General features: G+C 48.0%; 1 protein-coding gene across 9 annotated transcripts in view; it reads right to left on the bottom strand.

Annotated features, from left to right (window-relative positions):
• SIPA1L2 (signal induced proliferation associated 1 like 2) overlaps window positions 1–23,060 on the bottom strand; it is a 330,464-nt gene that overhangs the window by 146,340 nt on the left and 161,064 nt on the right. For all 9 annotated transcript variants that reach the window (XM_075596857.1, XM_075596850.1, XM_075596848.1 and 6 more), the window contains exon 9: window positions 13,753–14,027. In XM_075596857.1, the coding sequence (XP_075452972.1) occupies window positions 13,753–14,027 (275 nt within the window). The remainder of the gene's footprint in view (window positions 1–13,752; window positions 14,028–23,060) is intronic.

Consider the following 23,060-nt stretch of genomic DNA (forward strand, 5'->3'; position numbering starts at 1 on the left):
TCTCTCTCGCTCGCCATCTCTCTCTCTCGCTCGCCCTCTCTCTCTCGCTCGCCCTCTCTCTCTCGCTCGCCCTCTTGCTCGCCCTCTCTCTCTCGCTCGCCCTCTCTCTCTCGCTCGCCCTCTCGCTCGCCCTCTCTCTCTCGCTCGCCCTCTCGCTCGCTCGCCCTCTCTCGCTCGCTCGCCCTCTCTCGCTCGCCCTCTCTCGCTCGCCCTCTCTCTCTCGCTCGCCCTCTCGCTCGCCCTCTCGCTCGCCCTCTCGCTCGCCCTCTCTCTCTCGCTCGCCCTCTCTCTCTCGCTCGCCCTCTCTCTCTCGCTCGCCCTCTCTCTCTCGCTCGCCCTCTCTCTCTCGCTCGCCCTCTCTCTCTCGCTCGCCCTCTCTCTCTCGCTCGCCCTCTCTCTCTCGCTCGCCCTCTCTCTCTCGCTCGCCCTCTCTCTCTCGCTCGCCCTCTCTCTCTCTCTCGCTCGCCCTCTCTCTCTCTCTCGCTCGCCCTCTCTCTCGCCCTCTCTCTCGCTCACCCACACTCTGTGTCTCTCACCCACACTCTGTGTCTCTCACCCACACTCTGTGTCTCTCACCCACACTCTGTGTCTCTCACCCACACTCTGTGTCTCTCACCCACACTCTGTGTCTCTCACCCTTTTACTAGAGGCAAGAGCAAAAAGTAAAAAGTTGTATTAAAATTAATGTGTGGTTGAAACCTATTCCAACTTCACATTGCAAAGCCAGTATGACCAGCCTCACACTGAAGAAACCCAAAAGGTTGAAACCGAGGCTGTGCTGAAAAGCTGTGTAATACAGCAGATACAGTTCAACCCCGTTATAACGCGATCTGTTACAATGCAAATCAGCTTATAACGCGATGCACGCATGGCTCCCAAGTTTTTGTTTGGACAGTTTTTAAGTTTGCTACATGCATGTAAGATCACAGAAATCAATTGCATACAATTCTGTGCGGGGGGCACAGGGGTTACAGAGGCCCCCACACTTCCCAAAGGCATTTAAATTAAATGACGGGGAAGCGGCGAAGGCCTCTGTAGCTTCTCCTTACCGTGGTTCAGACAGCTTCAGTTGACGCATCGCCATGGCAACGTGATGTCATGACGCCAGCTGTCAGAGCCAAGGTAAGGAGGGGGCGTGAGGAAAGAGGGACATCTATCGAGATCCGCTTATTTTGCGATGAGATTCTTTGGACCCCAAGCACAGCGTTATAACGGAATTGAGCTGTATATGCTTATAGGGCTCCATGTTACAATGGATATGAAGTAAAAAGTGACAGTGTGTGCTCAGTTGCATGTGATTTCACAGAATCCCTGTGTAGCCGGGACCCCCCCCTTCTCGCCCTTGTTGTTGTGGGGGCGGGTACGTTGCAGTAGGGAGCGCTCCGATACGGAGGTTCCGCGTCGTACAAGACGCCATGTTATGGTTGGCAACAGTGCAGACTTAACCTAGCCAGAGGTTGCGCATGCGCAGTCAGGAGCAAGCAAAGCCCGTGAAGGAGGAGAGTTTCGATTGGAGGGAGGTGGCGAGACACGGGTCCCATCAACCCCCGCGGGTCCCCGTGATAGGCCTGAGCCAATGGGCTGCGAGGTTGAGGAGGAAAAGGAGGTGGTTGCGCGCACGTTGCTCAGAGCTGGCTGGAGAGGAGACGGAGCTTCGGTGTGGGGAGGCCAACCGCCCCCTACGTAGGCCGCATGCCCCAGGCCCAGTTAGGCCCTGAGACCCCGTAGAGACAAGCGGAGCTAGGGACTTGCCATAGTGAGGTTCCGGTTCCCTTTATTGCCGCACTACTATCACCAGGACATTTCTAAGTGGCGGGAGGTCTGGGCTCAGACCCCGCTAGCAAACCGCAGCGTGTCCGGGTGGGATTGCCCTGGACATCCACGGCTGACGACATCTGTACCTCGCTGACCCTTTGCGAAGATTGTATCCGCACCGGGTACTGGAGTACCCGGCAGGTAATTCTACAAGTGCACCAACGTTACCATCGTTCATTCGGGACACAGTGGCTGCGCAGTCACACTCATATACATATATAGATATCTGACTCACTTGAGGGTGGAGGGACTATTCCCAAGGGAACAGGACACGGGGTGGGATCACCCGGTGGAGGGAGATGGGAGGTTCGGCGTTCACTGTGGCGCTGATTAGAGTGTCTCCTTTAAGGAGGGACACCTGTAGATATATATGTGTGAAATTATTGCAAGTAAAGTTGATTGGTTACGATACACTGGTGTGTGTGTGTTTAAGGTATATAAGTCCTCCGAAGACCCACTTCCCCTCTGGCGGAAGCTGTCGCAGGTGGAGGCGCTGCACCAAGTTATAAGTAGTGTGTGTACCCCAGGCTCTCCGTGGCAGAGGCTCAGACCCTGTGAGCCTACAGGTAATACAGCATATGATAGTGGCCTGCGTTCAGAAGGAAGCAGGGCTACATTTGGAGGCGCTGCTGAGATCTTAGACCTGGGGTGCCCCCCCTCGAGACTAAATTACCGCCGCCATGGCCCTTCTGTCCCGGCAGGAAATACGTGACTGGGTGCGCCAAATGCGCACGCCTGCCCGTCGTGCCGTAGCTGTGACTCGAGTACCCATGGCCTTACAATTAGAGACTTTGCAAACGGCCTTGCGACAGCTCCCGGGTTTTGCCAAAGCCCGCCTGGTAGATGTACTCATAGACCAAGATGCTAAATGGAACACTCTGCTAGTGGACTGCCGGCGAGACCTAGTAGTACTGGAACCCGCCGTTCCCCAATATCTGCTGCTGCCCGATGCCCCACCTGGCGGTAGCCCTTTTGTCTACCCTCTTCGGGACCCCCCTGTGGGGGAACTAGATCATGATGACCCAACCCTCCCATTTGCTCACTATCCCGCGGGCGAAGCGGCTAGTTGTCGGACAGAATCCAGCTATCCCGGGTCGAGCGCATCCGCCGAAGCAGGGGTGCGCAGTGATATGCTACAGAAACTCAATGATAAGATAGACCAGTTAACCACCCCCGCCAGCTTACCGCCGTTAGTAGAAGCACTTACCTTAGCCACCCATGCCCAAAGCTACCGGAAGTTAAAAGCCTTCTCGGGGACTCTACCTGTGCCCACGGGAGAGGATGGGATAGATACATGGAAGGAACACACCAGGGGAGTAATGGAAGAATGGTCTTGCATTGGTGAAACGGCAACGACTCATGGAGTGCTTGCGACCCCCGGCGTCCACCCTGATCAGCATTCATCGAGAACAATGCCCCGACCTAACCTCTCGCATGATGATTGAGTTCCTAGTGAAAGCCTATAGCGCGAAAGAGGATGATGGCGCTTTGTGGGCCAAATACTATGCCATAAATCAAAAGGAGGGAGAAGACCTGTCTGCGTATATACGCCGCGTGCAAATCTCCCTCGGGCCTCTGCTGCATCATAAATATGTGACTGCCTCTCAGATGGACGAATACCTCTGCAAGCAATACCTACGAGGGTCCAGTCCTACTCACCCTATAGCCAACATGATTCGCGATAATCTCACTAGGGGACTCCCCCCCCCCTCGTTTATCCAACTCCTGCAGCAAGTCAAAGAGCACGAGACGCATCTGATGCTGCACTCCCCTCAGAAGGCTAAGGCAAACAGCGGAACAAAACCTAAAGGGAGTGCTGAGAAGGAGGAACCACCGGACATACCCGTCCCCGACAGGCCGAGATACGCTGGACGGACATCGCCTCCGTACGACCGCCGTACCACCCCTCGGGATATGTCCTACTACAAATGCGGAAAGACAGGACACATCTCTTATGACTGTCGGATGGGCGAAACTCGTCACCGGAGCCCGTCACCCAAGAAGTTCATGCCACAGGCCATGGTTTGCAGGGTGTATGCGGCCGGTACAGAAACTCCGGGGCCCCCCCAAGGTGGAGAAGTGTCACACTTGCCTCTGATCCGCGCGGAGACCGACTCAGGGAAGCACCACGGGGCAGAGTCATGCGCCCACGCACTGCCAGGGCAGTGCAGGCGCAGCGGCGTGATGGCGGAGCTCCGCGAGACGCATCGCGCACGCGCACGGGTTGCTCGGCAACCAGGAAGCAGGAGAACGTGAGGGAGCTGCTGGAGCCTCCCACAGGCGGAGACTTGCTGAGTAAACCGCATGACGTCATCACGTCGCGACGCGCATCGCGCACGCGCGCGGGTTGCCCGGCAACCAGACCTAGCATCAGGAAAGCCTAATTGCAAGCTGTTTTTGATCAGTGTCTCTCTGACACCATTGGTGGACCAGTACACACCCCTGCAAGGTAATTGGACCCTTCCCACATATATACCTGCTTCTGCCTGTCCTTGATTGCTGAGCATAAACTCCTGTTTATGCATTGTGCTCACCGCTGCTGTCTAGTTTTGTCTTGAACTTTGTCCGACCTGTTTGACCCTGCCTGTTACTTGGATTTGTACACTCTCCAGCACTTTGACCCCGGCTTCGTTACTCGACTACTCTACCTTCTATTACCCAGGACCTTGGCTACGAAACTCTACCTACCCGGACTCTCCAACCCTGGAACACGGCAAGTACCCTGACTACCCTGACCTCTCCAACCCTACGACGCGGTACGACTAGGACTACGCATTCCGGACAGGACTGCGTGGTTGTGGGTCGGTGCCTATCAATCCCCACCTCAGCCCCGCGGTCTTCCGTCCTGTTTGTGGTGAGCGCAGCGTGACAAGAAGACTCTGCGGAAGAGGGTAACCGCGTGGGACCGGTAGCATTGATCCGGGTGCTAGTGGACGGTATCTACTCCTCTGCCCTACTAGACACGGGGTCCCATGTCACCATCATATATCGAGGATTTTATGATCGCCATCTCCAGAAGCGGCCCCTGAGACCCGCCGAACATATCAAAGTATGAGGTTTAAGTAATGACGACTACCCCATCGACGGCCTGGTGACCGTGGACCTGGAGATACAACAGCTCAACACGGGGAAATCTCACCCCATGAATGTGGACACCTTGGTGTGCCCCGAACCCAAAGTTACACCTAAGTACTCGATCATCCTCGGTACGAATGCTGACATTGTGCAAGCCGTCATCCGGGCCTACTTACACGAAGCGAACGAACTACCCATATCCAGCCTACAGTTGCAGCTGGTTCAGGCTGACCCAGCGCCTCCTCAATCCCCCTCGGAGGACTACGGACTGCTGTTCTGTGGACGGGAAGGGTTGACCAAACTCTTGCCAGGAGAGGATCCCCGCCTGGTGTGCCTACGCTGAACGATTAGACGAGGAGCAGCAGTTTTCTTTTGAAAGCACCCCCGAAGAAGATGTCTGCCGAGGATATCGCCTAGTACCGGAATTCCGGAATTGGCCCGCTGCCATTCCCCGTCGAATTTTTGTAATGGTACAGAATCTGTCGCCCTTCCCCATGGCCATCGATGTGGGCCAACGGATAGAGAGAATTTGTCCCGTCAGCTCGGTGGACGAAGCTGTGCAGGTACAGACGACCAGAGTGGACGACCCCAGAACACCATTAGACTATGACTTTGGCTCATCCGAACTGTCGGAAGCCTGGAAAGAACGATTACGAGTACAGCTAGAAAAAAGACGATCAGTGTTCTCTACCAGCGAGATGGATGTGGGGTGTAGTCGCAATGCCCAACACACCATTTGGATGACTGATGCAAAACCCTTTCGGGAGCGTTCCCGTCAGCTCGCCCCTAGGGACGTAGAGGATGTCCGGGCTGCTATCAATGAAATGGAAGAAGCCGGGATTGTCACGGAGTCACGAAGCCCTTACGCCTCCCCTATAGTAGTCGTGCGGAAGAAGAATGGGACAGTGAGATTATGTGTCGATTACCGGACGCTGAACAATCGAACGGTACCGGACCAGTATAATCTTCCCCGCATAGAAGAAATCCTGGATACCCTACACGGAAGTAAATGGTTCAGTGTACTGGACCTTCGGTCGGGTTATTACCAAGTCCCCATGAGCCCAGAGGATCAAGAGAAGACGGCGTTCGTCTGCCCACTAGGGTTCTATCAATTCACTCGTATGCATATGTGGGGCGCCTGCCACCTTCCAGCGGCTAATGGAAAAGACTTTAGGGGACTTGAACCCCCGAGAATGCCTCGTGTATTTAGATGACATCATAGTTTTCGGGAAAACCCTGGAAGATCATGAGGCTCGACTCCTGAAGGTACTTGATAGACTAGCACAGGAAGGGCTCAAACTTTCCTTGGATAAATGCCGGTTCTGCCGGACATCAGTGACTTACGTAGGACACATCGTGTCCGGTGAGGGAATTGCCACGGATTATGAGGGGATGCCCTGTCTAGGCGACCAGGGTTGGCCACTACTCCTGATGAAGATCAGTGGGAAGAAATCCCGGGACCCGGACTAAGGGCCCTATGTTGCACCGCTGCCATAGTTAATGACCAAGTGGCATTCTCTGAATTACGAGTGGCCGACTCCCTAGGGTGTACCTCAACCGCTATACCCGAAGCCTATCGTGACCCCAGTGGCATGCATGTTACACCAGACAAGATCGTAGCCTGGAAAGATATGGTACGGTACCAGGAACAAGACCCGGTCGCCGGGGCAATTCGTTATGCTATCAGACACAATCGCCCGGCCCTCCTTCGACAGGCTCCGGGGGATGTAGGAGGTATACTAATGCGGGAAGCGGACAAATTTGAAATGCAAGACAATTTGCTATACCGAGTTGTAGAATATCATAACCACCCGAATAGACGACAATTAGTGCTACCAAAACTACTGCAGTACTTAGTGCTGAAAGCTCTACATGACGAACATGGTCATTTGGGGGTAGACAAGACTTTTGGACTAATGAGAGATAGATTCATCTGGTCAAAAATGAGAGAAGCAGTAGAGCATCACTGTCGACGGTGTGTGCGGTGCATTCAGCGCAAGACCTTGCCCACTAGGGCTGCCCCAATGGGCCACCTAAAGAGTACTGGGCCTATGGACTTAGTTTGTATGGACTTCCTATGCATCGAACCTGATAGCCATGGCATAGGAAATGTGCTTGTCATTACGGATCATTACACCCGTTACGCCCAGGCCTTCCCGACCAAAGATCAAAAAGCCATTACGGTGGCCAAGGTGCTCTGGGAGAAGTATTTTATGTATTATGGGCTTCCTGAACGGCCTCCACTCCGATCAAGGACGAGACTTCGAAAGCAAATTAATCAAAGAACTGCTGAACCTCTTACTGTACATATCAAAAAGTCCCCTACTACGCTCTACCACCCCAAAGGGGATGCACTTCCGGAACGGTTCAACTGTACCCTACTAGACATGTTAGGCATGCTAACAGGAGAAAAAAAGACTGAATGGAGTCGGCACGTGGAGACCCTGGTCCACGCTTACAATTGTACACGACACGATTCTACTGGGTTCTCGCTTCTACTGGGTTCTCGCCGTACTTTTTCATGTTTGGCCGGGAAGCTAGACTGCCTGTGGACATACAGTTGAGAGTCTCCACTGATGGAGTACATAATAGTACACATTTCCGCTATGTACAACGATTACAAGAGAACCTGCAACGGGCCTACGTACAAACCGAAAGATCCACTGAAAAACTGAATGCCGGAAATAAAAGGCGGTATGATCATAAGGTTAAGCACAGAGACATTAAACCTGGCGATGCAGTACTTCTCCGTAACCTGGGGGTACCAGGGAAACATAAATTGGCCGATAGATGGCGGGAGGGAGTGTACGAGGTAGCCTCTCAAATGCCCGGTCTTCCGGTCTACCGCATCAAAGACTCAGAGGGCCGGGTGAAAACCTGGCATCGTAATCACTTGCTCCCTATTCCCAAGTGGAGGAGGGGGATTTGGAGTGGCCGGCATCCCCCTTGGATGGGGAAATGTCATCAGAAGAAGAGTCAGGGAACTCCGATGTTCCGGAAGATCCACAAGAGGGAACCTCTCAAAGGGGCCCTCAACAGAGAGCACCTCCAGGCGGAGCTTCGGGTAAAGGGCTCAGGGAGCGCTAACCCCAAGAGGTGGCTCCGGCAGATTTAGTATTAGACCCACTGAGCCCATGCTTCATACCAAGCTATGACCAAGTAGAGAGCTCAATCCCCTCAAGGGAAGAACTCAAAGTACCAGACGCAGACAGTCACTCTCCCACGGGAGTGACCGAACAGCTGTTAAGGCGAAGTCAGAGAAATGGACAACCTCCAATGAGGATGGCCTACGATCAGGTTGGGGCACCCCACTATGAGGCTCAGCAGTGGGCTCGCAATCGAGTGCAATCAGTGATTGTGATGTTTAGCGAAATGTACAAGCTGATTTAGGAGGAATGTATATTAGGCATTTTTCATTATATAACGTTGTGTCCATTAAAGGTTGTCCAAGCGGAGACGTTAGAATCCACAGGGGGGAGGATGTAGCCGGGACCCCCCTTCTCGCCCTTGTTGCTGTGGGGGCGGGTACGTTGCAGTAGGGAGCGCTCCGATACGGAGGTTCCGCGTCGTACAAGACGCCATGTTATGGTTGGCAACAGTGCAGACTTAACCTAGCCAGAGGTTGCGCATGCGCAGTCAGGAGCAAGCAAAGCCCGCGAAGGAGGAGAGTTCCGATTGGAGGGAGGTAGCGAGACACGGGTCCCATCAACCCCCGCGGGTCCCCGTGATAGGCCTGAGCCAATGGGCTGCGAGGTTGAGGAGGAAAAGGAGGTGGTTGCGCGCACGTTGCTCAGAGCTGGCTGGAGAGGAGACGGAGCTTCGGTGTGGGGAGGCCAACCGCCCCCTACGTAGGCCGCATGCCCCAGGCCCAGTTAGGCCCCGAGTCCCCGTAGAGACAAGCGGAGCTAGGGACTTGCCATAGTGAGGTTCCGGGTCCCTTTATTGCCGCACTACTATCACCAGGACATTTCTAAGTGGCGGGAGGTCTGGGCTCCTGCCCCGCTAGCAAACCGCAGCATGTCCGGGTGGGATCGCCCTGGACTTCCACGGCTGACGACATCTGTACCTCGCTGACCCTTTGCGAAGATTGTAGCCGCACCGGGTACTGGAGTACCCGGCAGGTAATTCTGCAAGTGCACCAACGGTACTATCGTTCATTCGGGACACAGTGGCTGCGCAGTCACACTCATATACATATATAGATATCTGACTTACTTGAGGGTGGGGGGACTATTCCCAAGGGAACAGGACACGGGGTGGGATCACCCGGTGGAGGGAGACGGGAGGTTCGGCGTTCAGCGTGGCGCTGATTAGAGTGTCTCCTCTAGGGAGGGACACCTGTGGATATATGTGTGAGATTATTGCAAGTAAAGTTGATTGGTTACGATACACTGGTGTGTGTTTAAGGTATATAAGTCCTGCGAAGACCCACTTCCCCTCTGGCGGAAGCTGTCGCAGGTGGAGGCGCTGCACCAAGTTATAAGTAGTGTGTGTACCCCAGGCTCTCCGTGGCAGAGGCTCAGACCCTGTGAGCCTACAGGTAATACATCATATGATAGTGGCCTACGTTCAGAAGGAAGCAGGGCTACACCTGGCTACAGTGGAAGCACTGTAGAGATAATGGTGAAAAGCAGAGTTGCAGACCTGTCTGAGATGTGAATGTGCTCACAAGTGATATTTTTATTTATTTATATGTCTCCTTAAATATTTCCTTGGACTACTTGCTAAGCCTTTGAGTAATGCAGATTGCACACCACAAATCCAAGGAAACAAACCAGTTTCACTTAAACAATTTGAAGTAAAATTATTACACCCTCTTATTCAAAACCTTTTTTTGTGCAATTTGAAGTGGGTGGATATGTATTTCAGACAGCAATTTAAGCGATGCCAATAACACTCTCGTGTTTTTATTATTCTCGTTAGTCTCCAGGAGGTGCTACTGTATATTAGTCTCTTGCTTGGGTAGAGCTCCAATGTCAAGTAAGTAAATGTGTTGGTAGAACAGGTTTTCATGTGCGTAATCGTCTTTGAGATAACTTTGAGCTATGAGACTGCCTTCAGGCATCTCCGACTCAGACTTTACAGTACATGTCTCGTATTAACAGTGTTTCTGAGAAATAGGGCCCTAATTGTTCAGGCTTTGACCTGCAAGGATTCCAAAGTTTTGTTAGTTGTAATGCCAACCTACGAATAAGACGCATTCTGAAAACCTCACCATTAATTCACTGAATATAAGAGGTGCTTAGACAGTTTTTTATTCTGGGACACAACTTATAAAGTACAGTGCAATGCATCAAACAAAGACTTGAGGTGTCTGAAGGCAACTTCAGATACTCAGAAAATTATGCCAGAGTATTTAAGCAACCAACTTAAAGCACCATCTGCATCTTCGACATCTAGGAGACCAAGAGGGGTAGAGGAAAACCTCATGTCTCCCCCTAACTCTGGTCACACACCGTTCTCTACTACGTCATACTTTTCTAAACTGACCCCACTCCTCTGCCATGTTTCATTCCCTGACCCCATGTCTCATACTGTACTCTTCCTCAAGATGTATATACCTCTCTCCCTGTGCCTCACACACTCCCTATATTCTACACATGATTATAGTCAATAACGGTTATGCATTTCCCATGAGAGACTACCTGTTTGTTCAATGGTTAGGTTGCATCCAGCCCCCCTACTTTAAAAAAAAATCTTCAACTGTGTACCCCTTAAAAAAGTAGTTGACAATTATTGGTACAGTAAACAAAATTCAAGCGAAAGGGGGGTGAATGTAGGGGAAATGCAGACCAAAAGAAGAGTATGTAGGGGAGAAGCTGTTGAGGAGGTATGCATGTGGATGGAGAAGCTGGAGAGAAGGAGGGCAGGTGGGGGTAAACTGGTGAGGAGGGGAGCATGTGGGGGGGAAAGCTGGTGAGGAGGGGAGTACGTGGTTATAGAAGCTGGGGAGAAGGGCAGGTGGTGGTAAGCTGGTGAGAAGGGGAGCATGTGAGGAGGGAAGTATGTGGGAGAAGCTGGTGAGAAGGGGAGCATGTGGGGGAGAAGCTTGTGAGAAGGGGAGCATGTGGGGAAGAAGCTGGTGAGGAGATGTGTACGTGGGAGACAACCTGGTGAGAAGATACTGGTGAGAACCAACATTAAGTGCGAGGCACCCGCAGCTAACTGAAGCTTGGCAAAATAATTGCCCACACCTGGATCAGTCTAGAGCTTAAGTGCTCAGGACATCGATTGGTGGACATAATTTCTTAACTACTTCCCTTTTCTGCCTTCATTAATTACACTCCACTCCCACCTGTACAGGGGCTTCTGGGAATTGTAGTCCAGCTCCTGATGCAATAGAGGGGAAAAAAAAACCAACTACCAGAAAAAACCCCAGGAGGAGGAGGTCACATGACAAACAACGGCTAACCAGTGCAAAGGCTCCCAGGGCTGTAATCATTCCCTCAGAGGAAGGACTTGCACCCAGTGCCCCTTTACCCGTCTCCCCCCTGCCTCCTGTCTATCTCCTGCACCTCTCTCTTTGTATCTTTCTCTGTTTGCTGCACCACTATCTCCTCCTACACCCCCTGTCGCCTCTCTCCTGCACCCAATGCCTCCAGTGTTCATCTCTTTCTGCTTCCAGCACCAATGGTAGTGCCCTTTGATGCTCCGCCTGTGCCTACCCGTGTGTGATTTCCCCTGTGTGATTGCACTAGCAATGCCAAGCTCTGAGGCCAGACAGCTCTCCCCAACCCCAGTGTTTCTTGCTGCCAGCTCCCCATAAAGCATCTACGTCTGTTTCATAATGTAAGAACTAAAGAATATCTTCTTATGATGTAATAATGTACTTTGCATTAATAAAGAAAAGATATTGGTGTGCAGTGATGTTAGATGCATTAGGATGAGGCAAAAGTAGATCCTAGGTATATAAAGTCTGAGCACCATTGGTCTAAAGCAGCGGTGCGCAAACTGGGTGGTTATAGAGGTCCCGCACTCTCCCCCAAGGCATTTAAATTAAATGTTGGGGGACCGCGCAAGGCCTCTGTACCTTCTCCTATCTGGTTTTTGGCGATGCATTGCCATGGTAACCCGGCGTCAAATGACGCCGCGGTGTCACGTGCCATGGCAATTTAATGTCACATGACCCTGCAGCATTATTTAACGCTGTAGCCGAGCAGGGGGGAGGGACGAGCAGGGGAGCAGAGCAGGTAGGTGGGCGCAGGGGGAAAACTTTGCGCACCCCTGATGTAGAGCAGGGGTGCACAAATTGGGGCGTACAGAATTTTCGAGGAGGCCCCACGCTCCTTTCGGTTGCAGAGGCCCCACGCTCTTCCCCGAGGCATTTAAATGTAATGCAGGGGGAGGCGTAAGACCTCTGCAACGTCGTCTCTTACCTGCTTTCAGCCGGCTCTTCGCTGACGCGTCGCCGTGACAACGCAGCATCAAATGATGCTGCGGGGTCAAATAATAACATGACGTTGTGATGTCATAAGACGCCGCCAAAGCCCGGGAACAGGTAAGGAGGGGGGGCCCGAGCAGAGGGGGAGCACAGACAGGGGGCCGCAAACTTAAAAGTTTGTGCACCCCTGGTCTAGAGCATGCATAATAGTAACCAACACCTCAATGTATCACATACGAATGTTATAGTTCTCGCACACTCAAACACTGAGTCTTCTACCTGGTTACCAACAATGAGAAATACTTTAAAACATGTAAAATATTTTGTTTTGCGTGGCTACCACAATATGACTGATAGAGTATGTACATGTGAATCTCTCTACAATTTATGTGCAATTATATGTCGTTTGTGCATGAAAATCTACACCTTTCAAAATATTACTCTCCTCTACTTGAGATTATTCTCTTTCTGTTGTTCATTAATATTTTCAAAACGTGTGAAGGCTCCTTGACAAACTACCCAAGAATACAACAACAACATGACCATTTAATTATGATTGTCATCATTCATAATATTTGAACATTAACATCAAAGATTACTCAGTGGTGGGAGGTGCTTGTGGCCTCAAATGTTTTTCACTTAGGAGCTTAGTTACTATATGGTGATAAGCCATCATGTCAACTGTGAAGTCTGTGTGATATTGTTATTACCATATTTCACAACATCTAGTATGCAATAGCAATTATTGTAAGTACTGTTTATACCAATAGTAACGCATACATAAAAAAAACAGTGAAATGTAAATTATAATTGTGCACTAGCTGACAATAGACTATCCGAAAATCAAAGGACACTTCAAACTTAATGTAAATCGTGTAAGAAACCCCACAATAAGTAGGCTATATCAGGGGTGTGCAAACTTTTCCCTGTGCGCACCCCTGCATGCTCTCCTCGGCGCTTTGCGCCACCGTTCAGCCCCGGTGTCAAATGACGCGTGGGGTCATGTGACACCACGTTGCCATGGTAACGTGACCATGCAGCGTAATTTGACGCCGGGTTACCATGAAGATGCATTGCTGGAAGGGTGTTATAGAGGCCTCGCACGGTCCCCCAGCATTTAATTTAAATGCCTTGGGGGAGAGCGCGGGAACTCTATAACTGGCACGCCCCTCCCTGAAAATATAGCTCCCCCCAGGGGAGCGTGCCCCCCAGTTTGCCCACCCTGGGCTATATAATACCACTGTAAAAAGTCAGTGATATTTTATCATCAAGTGTACTGTAAAAAAACAACCAGTACTATACATTATAGCCCATATCAACTAAGCAGTATTCTGTCACACGTCTCCTCCTAGCTCTGGAAGACAATTACAACCCATAGACTTCATTGAGTCGTAAGGTGTCTTCAGGCAAAAGACTGCTTAATAAATAAGGCCTGATAGCAAGATATCAGCAAGCATCATTTTTTTTTTACAAATGATTACCTTCTAGGTGATCCATCGTCATGTGGTTGTATAATCACTACCTTTACAGTCATCGAAGTGCGCAGGAGGTCAATCATTTGTTCATGAGACAAAGTCGCCACAGCCACTTTGCAAATCTCGACTAAACGGCTCCCTTGCCGCAAACCCGCCTTCCATGCAAAACCAAAGGGCTCCACGTCAGCTACTATCCCTTCAAAATTCACATGGAATCCGAGCTGACCCAGGCCATTCCTCCTCAGGGTAATTTCTGTTGTTTCACATCCTCTGGTCACAATCTAAACATAGAAGTAAAGAAATAATAACAGATGAGGGCCATTTTGCATGTCTGATCTGCTCATGTTATCCAGTTACTCAAACTCTTGGCCCTAACTTAATTTCCCATTAAGGCTGCGTCCCCGCTGGCGCTGAGCAGGCGGCGCTTGCGGAGGTTACTTACATATATAATAGATATATGCAAGTCCCTGCTCACGCGGTGCGCGCGGCGCTCGTGCGTGGGCACACACGCTCACCCGCACTCAGGTAAACAAAACAATTATACTTTCCAGTACGCTCAAAGGTCTCCCCTGCGCACAAATGCCAGGACTCCCGACGCTCAGCGCCAGCGGGGACTCAGCCTAATTCTGCAATTAACAGCTACATAGGATTCCATCTTGTTTATACAAAAGCAGCTTTTTTTAGTCATTGCTCTCATTACATCGGCTGGGAAGCTATTCATGCATCCATTACTCTGGCCCCGAATTAACTTTTTCAGTCCTGGAAGTCTGATGGCAGCAGATTGCCACCACAGACCCTGGTACGTCACCTTGAGTGATCGCTCCAGGAGCGATCATGTGAAGTGACCAGTCCCTGTATACAGGAAACTTAAGCGAACTTCACTTCATTTTTGATCGGCTGGCAGCTCAGTTGGAGCAGTCAGAACAATTACACACTAGAAAACAGATATTTGCCCATGACATACCAGGTACGTCAAAAGGTCACAGAAAAGGTAAAAAAAAAAAAAAATTCATATAGCACCAACGATATAAAATGCACTTTATAAGACATTACACGGGGAGGTATAACACAAATAGGATAGGCGCATAATACATACAATTTAATAATTGGGAGAAAAAAGTCCTTTGCCATGAAGAGTTTTCAGTGAAGAAATAATTTCTTAAATTACTACTAAACATGGGACCTTCCTACCTTTGAAAGAAGGGCAAGGCTGGACTTTTACCTTCTGAGGCCCTGAGTTATGTCCAGTTTAAGAGCCCCCAAAAATTAATAATTGATTATTCTGACTGAAGGGACCAATAAAAAATATAAACATGAAACTAAAATAAATGAAAGCATTATACAGTACTGTACTAGCATTTGTTATATTCAAAGATGACAGTGTAAAGCTAAAATGAACAAATGTTTGCACATCGCATTCATTTTAATATTAAAACACTTTCTTTTGTTATCTTTGGAAAGCAAAGTCATTGATGAGGTCTTCAAATAATAAGCTATGAAGTTTGTCACTTTCGATGCACATGATGCTTAGGGTCATATTTGAATGAAAATGCCCATATTTAATCTTCTATATTTATCATCCGATTTTAAAACTTAAAATGCATCCTTTTTTTTTTAAACTATTTTTGAGGCCCCTCATATTATGAGGCCCTAAACCAGGGGTGGGCAACTCTGGTCCTCAAGGGCCACAAACAGCTCAGGTTTTCAGGATATCCCTGCTTCAGCATGGGTGGCTCAGTCTTTGACAGAGCCACACATGCTGAAGCCGGTATATCCTCAAAACCTGAGCTGTTGGTGGCCCTTGAGGATTGTAATTGCCCACCCCCGCCCTAAACTGTACGTTAGTTAGTTTATGTGCAAATCCAGCTCTGAAGAAGGGTTATTGGATTGGAAGAATGATATTTGTGAAAGCTCACTGATTATAAAGTGAGAACATATTGGCTTTCAGACTACATTGTATAGATGGTAAATGCTTTCAAAACAGCTACAAGAGACTAGTAATTATTCTGTCATTTTCAAATGTCTAAAAGCTAAATATGTAAAAAGCTGTAACGCCCCAAAATGAGACTCATATTTAGCAAACAGCTGTCCTCTGTCAAATTCCTTATTCTTTCAAGATAATCCAGTTTTCAATTCACTGGAAGTCTAGCAGCTTCTTCAGCATCAGACATAAGGGAAAATAATAACTCACTTTTAATTATGATGATTGAATGCAGGTGTTTCTTTCTAAGCATTACCTATTGTACTGTATCTTTTAAGATTTGAGATTAAATAATAATTTTGATTGTGTCAACTTCCTTTGAAATATTGGAACCTATATTGTCCCCCTTTGCACATCTTTAACAACAAAAACAAAACATGACACTGGCAGTACTTTGGGGTAGTAATAAGGCACAATGGTGTAAACCAGGCCTGCACAACTTGTAAAGTCAGACGGGCCAAACTGCTCCAAGGAAAAGAGATTCAGGCTGCACGGGTAAAATTTTAATTGCACTACTCACAAAAGCTCATGTTTATTTAACCCCTTCAGGGCTTTCACACATTTTTTCACTAGTCCATGCGACAACTATTACATATATTTAGTGTAGGTTCCTGCATACGGTTATGCCTTGTCGTGGCATGCAGGCTTATAAATGCTTTGGCCAAAGGGTTTAATAAAAGAAGCCTTTTTCATGAGATTATCATTTTATTTTAGCCCAATTGGTAGGAGCGCAGGAATCGTTCTTTTTGTTTTTCTATATGTAAGGCCTATCTTTTTACCAGCAGCAAACTTCTATAAGGAGGAGCGCGGTATCATGTACAGTTTCTCACAAATATTAGGCAATCCTTTTCCTTGCTGCAGACTCCCTAAGGGCATTTTAAATATAGTATCTCTGAAACGTCATAGGGGTAGGTTTATTGGCTCATCTGCTTTACATAACAGTTACTGAGCCCCTACCAATTTTCCAATTAGTGCAGGTACAGTACAGGCATACCCCACATTAACGTACGCAATGGGACCGGAGCATGTATGTAAAGCGAAAATGTACTTAAAGTGAAGCACTACCTTTTTCCCACTTATTGATGCATGTACTGTACTGCAAACGTCATATACGAAATAACGCATTTGTAACAGGCTCTATAGTCTCCCCACTTGTGTACACCTTCGGTACAGGTAGGGAGCCGGTATTGCTGTTCAGGATGTGCTGACTGGCGCATGCGTGAGCTGCCGTTTGCCTATTGAGCGAGATGTACTTACTCGCGAGTGTACTTAAAGTGAGTGTACTTAAACCGGGGTATGCCTGTATAATACTGTACACCCCAGTGTCAGTCTGGACATCACCCTCTATTGAAGAGTAGGTGAAGGTATAAGGCTGACAGAGAGAAATATGTGTACGTTTTTATTATATTCACAGTGGAATTTGCGCACCCACATTTTGCGTCTCAGTAAGGTAACTATGATACTGGCTTCAGCCAGATTGCAGTACTCACATAAGCTTATGTTTATTTAACTCCTTCAGGGCTTGCACACATTTTTTCACTAGTCCATGCGACAACTATTACATATATTTAGTGTAGGTCCTGCATATGGTTATGCCTTGTCGTGGCATGCAGGCTCATAAATGCTTTGGCCAAAGGGTTTAACAAAATAAGCCTTTTTCATGAGATTATTATTTAATTTTGGCCCAATTGGTAGGAGCGCAGGAATCGTTCTTTTTGTGTATATATATATATACACACACACGCAAAAAAAAAAGAGAAAAAGAAGCGCAAGCTCCATAGCGTGATACTGTATGGGAAATGTAATAATGTATAAAAAATAAAAATGAAGTTCTCCTGGACTTGCACTCACAAGAGGACAAATATAAACAGCATTTATGAGATAAAATCTCAATCGTGGTGACGTCACTATCAGGGTATACAGCAGTCCGTTTGCCAGCAGGAAAATAATCACCAGTCTGATGTATAATGGAGGTAGGAGGGCATGCACACTGCCAGTGTCACAGTACTGTGAGGCACCGTGGAGCTCAACCGCAGAGAGTAGCAGACATGTCCTGAGTCACGACCTCTGATGAAGTCATTACTTGTGATGAAACGTGTCAGGACGCTACGTTGTACGTAGTGACATCACTCCGGTCCTCTCGCACACTAACACGGAAGCACAGACACGGGTGTAGCTAGCACCTCCAGGTGATTAACGGACACTTTACCAATGGGGAAAGCAAGGAGCTCCTTGAGCACAGCACTGCTGGAGTCCGGTGGGTGAGGAGTTGTTCAGGACCGTGTCTGCTACTCTCTGCGGTCAATACAGTATAAATAAACTGATTAACATATCTGATATTTTAATAAACAGCATGTGAATTTGTCATTTTATTGCTTATTTTCATACAATTACAGGTTGATGGGAGATAATAATTTAGCAGTAAAACAACTGTAGGCCTACATAGATCTCAACATACTTAAAAATTCTGAACTTATTTGCTTTTTTGATATGTATTAATTTATAATGAAAAAAAACAGTTTGAACAAACACAAACTTGATTACTGTGCAAAAAATATGTTAACATGTGAACGTATATGTGTTAAATATGCATATATACAGATCTAGCCAGACTTACGGGCCTATTCTAGTAGCTTAGATAAGTGAGTTATCAACAGATTTGGGCACTTCTTGAGCTAGTTAATTGTGTAGCTATTCAGAAAGCTCATATTACATAACAAACTTCCCGATCGATAGCTCTCCTGTTCAGACAAACTGAGCAGGAGCTAAAAAAAAATGCATTATTTGGGGGGGAAAAAAGAAAATCAAGCTTTTCAGGTAGCTCTGAGATTCACTTCCCGGCTGTAACTCGCACATTCTGATATTGCCACTTCAAGTGTGGCGAGATGGGATTCGCGATGTGACTCTAAAGAAAAAATATATTTTTACTACATCGGATTGAAGCCGGAGGTCCCCAGAGCTGACACGCATTAATATCAGCTCCAGAAACCCCCTGCTTCAATCCTATGTAATAAAAATACATTTACAGGCAGATTCATTACCTTACGGCTAACCACTAAGGTAATGAAGGGCTTAAATACCAGTGCCCGGTTTGTTGGGGGTAGAGGGGGTGGGTGAAGGTTGGAGTTGACCAGGGTGGGTGTTTAGGCCTACTGGGAGGAGTTAACCCATTCATTGCTTTAGTGATTACCACGTCAAGGTAATGAAGGGGTTAACCACTCCTGCTACCCACCCTGTAGGCCTAAAACACCCACTTCGGGCTAAATACCACCACCCATCCCTATATCCCCAATTAACATACAACACAAAAATCAATACTATCCAATACACACATTGATTGCCAGTGTGGTTACCTATGCCCACAATGATTTAATTCTTCAAACACAATCTGAAAATGGACATGGAATGCATCGAATGGAATCAAGAATAACATTGACTATGCCCTAGCTAGTAAGGTACACATATGAAGACTTCACTGTCCCTAATTGTCAAAATAATACCAAAATTAGGGTGACCAGGCATCCCAGCTTAGTCGGACATTCCCAGTTATTAGCAGTTTGTCACAAGTCCCGTCTTTTTTGGCAGCTGTCCTGGTTTTTACCGATGCTGACCATGCATCCACTTGTGTGCATGCATAATTGGTACTTGCCAGCCACCCATGCGCGGTCGGCACTTGCCGGCCACCCATGCATGATCGGCGCTACGCACACGAGCAGTTTGTAAGTGTCGATCGCCCATCACGCATGCACGGCTGACAATCACCCATCGCAAATATGCGATCTACGCTTGCCGTTCATGCATGCGCAGTCAGCACTCGCCTTTCCCGTATGTGTAATCGGGGCATAAACGACATTTGTTCCAGTTTCTCAGTAAAACATGGTCACCTTAACCAAAAATGCAAGAACAATATTTGATTATACAGAGCTGTACAAGACGATCCGCAAGCGTATAACTGAAGATGTAAGAAATTGAACTGCAATATTGTAAATACCATAGCAGATAAAAAAAAATTTAAGAAAATGAAGCAGCGCTTTTGATTTGGAAGAAGCATATCCTCACACTCAAACAAGATGATGGATCAACAATAAAAGACTGTGTACTTGTACAGAGATTTGAGGACTCCTACATGAAATTGTACAATAAAACAGATAATCACCAATGATGTACAGTACCATGCAGAATAAATAAAAAAGACAATAAAAACCATGAAGAATGGAAAGGACCCCAGGGAACATGGAAAAAGTAGAGAAAATCCTTGCAAAACTCTTTACATGTTGCTTGAACAACAGTAAAATTCCAGAATATAGCAATGCCATTGTTACTATCATGCATAAGAGTTCAGGAACCACGGACCAATAGGTTTACAGTACTTCTTATCAAATCAAATCAGCTTTATTTGCATGACGGAAGAACATTTCAGTATTGCCAAAGCAAGATTTTTGCAAATATACTCATGAATCAGCTGCAATAGACCCTGGTCTTTGCACAGCCTAGACTAGAAAATAAGAAGGAATTCACTTTGAATACAACACAATGGACCACATCAGTGAGTAACAACACTGTCTGCCACAGAGTTTGAAGCAGGGGAACCTGGTTCAATTCCCTGGGTCGGCTCCTTGTGACCTTGGGCAAGTCACCTTATCTTTCTGTGCCTGAGGCACTAAAAACCTACATTGTAAGCTCTATGCGGCAGGGACTGTGTCTGCAAAATTTCTCTGTAAAGCGCTACGTAAAAAACTAGCTGCGCTATACAAGAATAAACAATTAATTAATTGTTCATTAAGTAATAAATACGATCTACTACTCATCTTCGAATTCATAGTTTAGGAAAAAGCATTTGATTCTGTCTACCAGTCATATTAAATACATTAAGAAGTAACAATGTTGAAGAAGCATGCATTGATATTATAAGGGACATTTACGAGAATGCTGCATTATTAGATTACATGATGATACAAGCAAGTTAAGGATTAAAAGGTATGTGACAGAAGCAGGGGCCGCTAACAGGGGGGGTCTGCCGGGGTTGGTGTTCTGGGCCCCATGAGTCAGCGAGGGGGCCCGATAGATATATATATATATATATATATATATATATATATATTTTTTTTTTTTAAGTAAAAATAAATAAATGGCGGCGATTCCCCGAATGCATGCGCAGACCCGAGGTCCCGGCACGCATGCGCAGGGCAAGCAGGGTATCCGGCCTGCTGCCTGTGGGTCTGGTCCCCTCCCCGCTCCCAAAGTGGGACGGAGGGGAAGCGCCGTTGCTATCCACTAAGGCAAAGAAAGGGTTGAGGCACAATAGCATGTTTATTGGGGACACAATAGCATGTAAGGCACAATAGCATGTTTATTGGGGACAACCCCTATACCCCCTAACATACATAAAAGATCTTAATTTATTTTTTATGCACAGGAATGATACTATAGGCTGGTGGTGGCCCTCGGGTGGTACCCCCGGTTGGTCCCCGCAGGTGTCCGGGGTCCCCGCTTGCCTGCGGTACTAATCCTGAGCCCCCCCCCCCAAAATAAATACATAAATAAATACTGTTAAATAAATAACCTCCCCCCCTCCCCCTAACACACAGTACATTAATGGTCAAAATAACTATTATCCAGATATGTATAATAGTGCACTTGCCATTATAAAATAAAACGTAAAGCAGCATAAATAAAGTAAATATCATTTGCACTCACCCCTGCCAGGCTGCCACGATGAAGGCCGTCCTCCTCCTCATCAGCATGTCCTCCATTGCTACAAACAATACAGAAGAATAAAAAAAGACAATCTAATGTCCCCTAACCCCTTAATCGCCGCTATAGTAATTAAGGGGTTAACCCACCCTGCCCCACTACACCTCCCCCACTACCCACCCGGTAGGCCTAACCACCCATCCTTGGGGATAATAACCCCTTCACGCACCCCCGCTACCTACAACAAATACTAACACACACAACAGCCCCACTACCACCTCCTAGGCTCCCAATAAACCATTACAATATTTAATAAACAATTCACTAGTGCCCCCACATAAAGCAAATATTTATTTATTTTACACACACGATTAATTCCCCAGGCCGGCAGGGGTCCCTGGGTGGTCCCGACGGGTGTCCGCACGCCCCACAGTGCACCCCGGGGGGTACCAACGGGTGTCTGGGGGCCTCAGGGTGGTCCCCACAGGTGTCTGTTTTTTATTTGTGCCTGATTTTTTAATCCTTCCCCGTTTCTTGGTATATTGGTCAATCATGCCCATATTATAGGGGCATGATGTACCCACTGTACCAATGAATGGGTGAAGGTGGTTGCCTGGGGGGGGTGGTTATGTCTCCTGGGTGGGTAGTGGCAGAGGGTGGGTTAACCCCGTAATTACTATAGTGGTTATTAACCGCTACGGTGATTAAGGGGCTAGGGGACATTAGATTGTATTTTTGTATTTTGCAATGTTTTTTTTCTGGCAACGGAGGACATTGACCTGCAGTAAGCTGACGAGGATGCCCTACATATTGCCAGGAGTAAGTAGAACGGTTTTATTTACTTTATTTATGCTGTCTGGCTAATGTGTTTAATAATGGGCAAATAATCTATTATTCATATCTGGATAATAGTTATTTTGCCCATTACTGTAGTGTATGTGTTTGGGGGGGGAGGTGTATTGATTTAAATGTAGGCCATGTTTATTTATTTTTTTAAATACAGGATTGGTACTGCAGGCCTGCGGGGACCCACAGGGCCAAACCGAGGACCCCTGGATGCTCACGGGTACCACCTGAAGACCCATGGGGGACGTCCGCGGGGAAGAACCGGGGTCCCCACAGCTGTAGGGGCCCCGGGGACCTGCGGGGACCACCCTCGGGCCCCCCAGGCCCCTATGAAAACCACCCGAGGGCCCCCAGATCCTCATGGGAACCACCCGAGGGCCCATAGACCGCTGTAAGAACCACTCAGGGGCTTCCAGACACCCATGGGGCCGACCTGGGGACCCCTAGACACCTGCAGAACCACCCGTGGACCCCATGGGGACCACCTGGAGGCCATGGAGCCTAGCGGGGACCACCCAGAGGACACCAGACACCCATTGGTACTCCCCAGGTTGCACTCTGGGGCCTGCAGACACCCGTCGGGACCACCCAGGGACCCCCGTCGGCCTGGGGTATTAATTGTGTGTAAAATAAATAAATAAATATTTGCGTTATGTGGGGGCACAGGGGGTGGGTGGGTTGTGTATTTTTTATTAAATATTGTAATGGTTTATTGGGGGTCCATGAGGTGGGTAGTGGGGCTGTTGTGTGTATTTTTTTATTGGGGGTGGGTGAAGGGGGTATTGTCCCCAAG

Source organism: Ascaphus truei, chromosome 4 (genome assembly GCF_040206685.1).
Source record: "Ascaphus truei isolate aAscTru1 chromosome 4, aAscTru1.hap1, whole genome shotgun sequence".
NCBI lineage: Eukaryota > Metazoa > Chordata > Amphibia > Anura > Ascaphidae > Ascaphus > Ascaphus truei.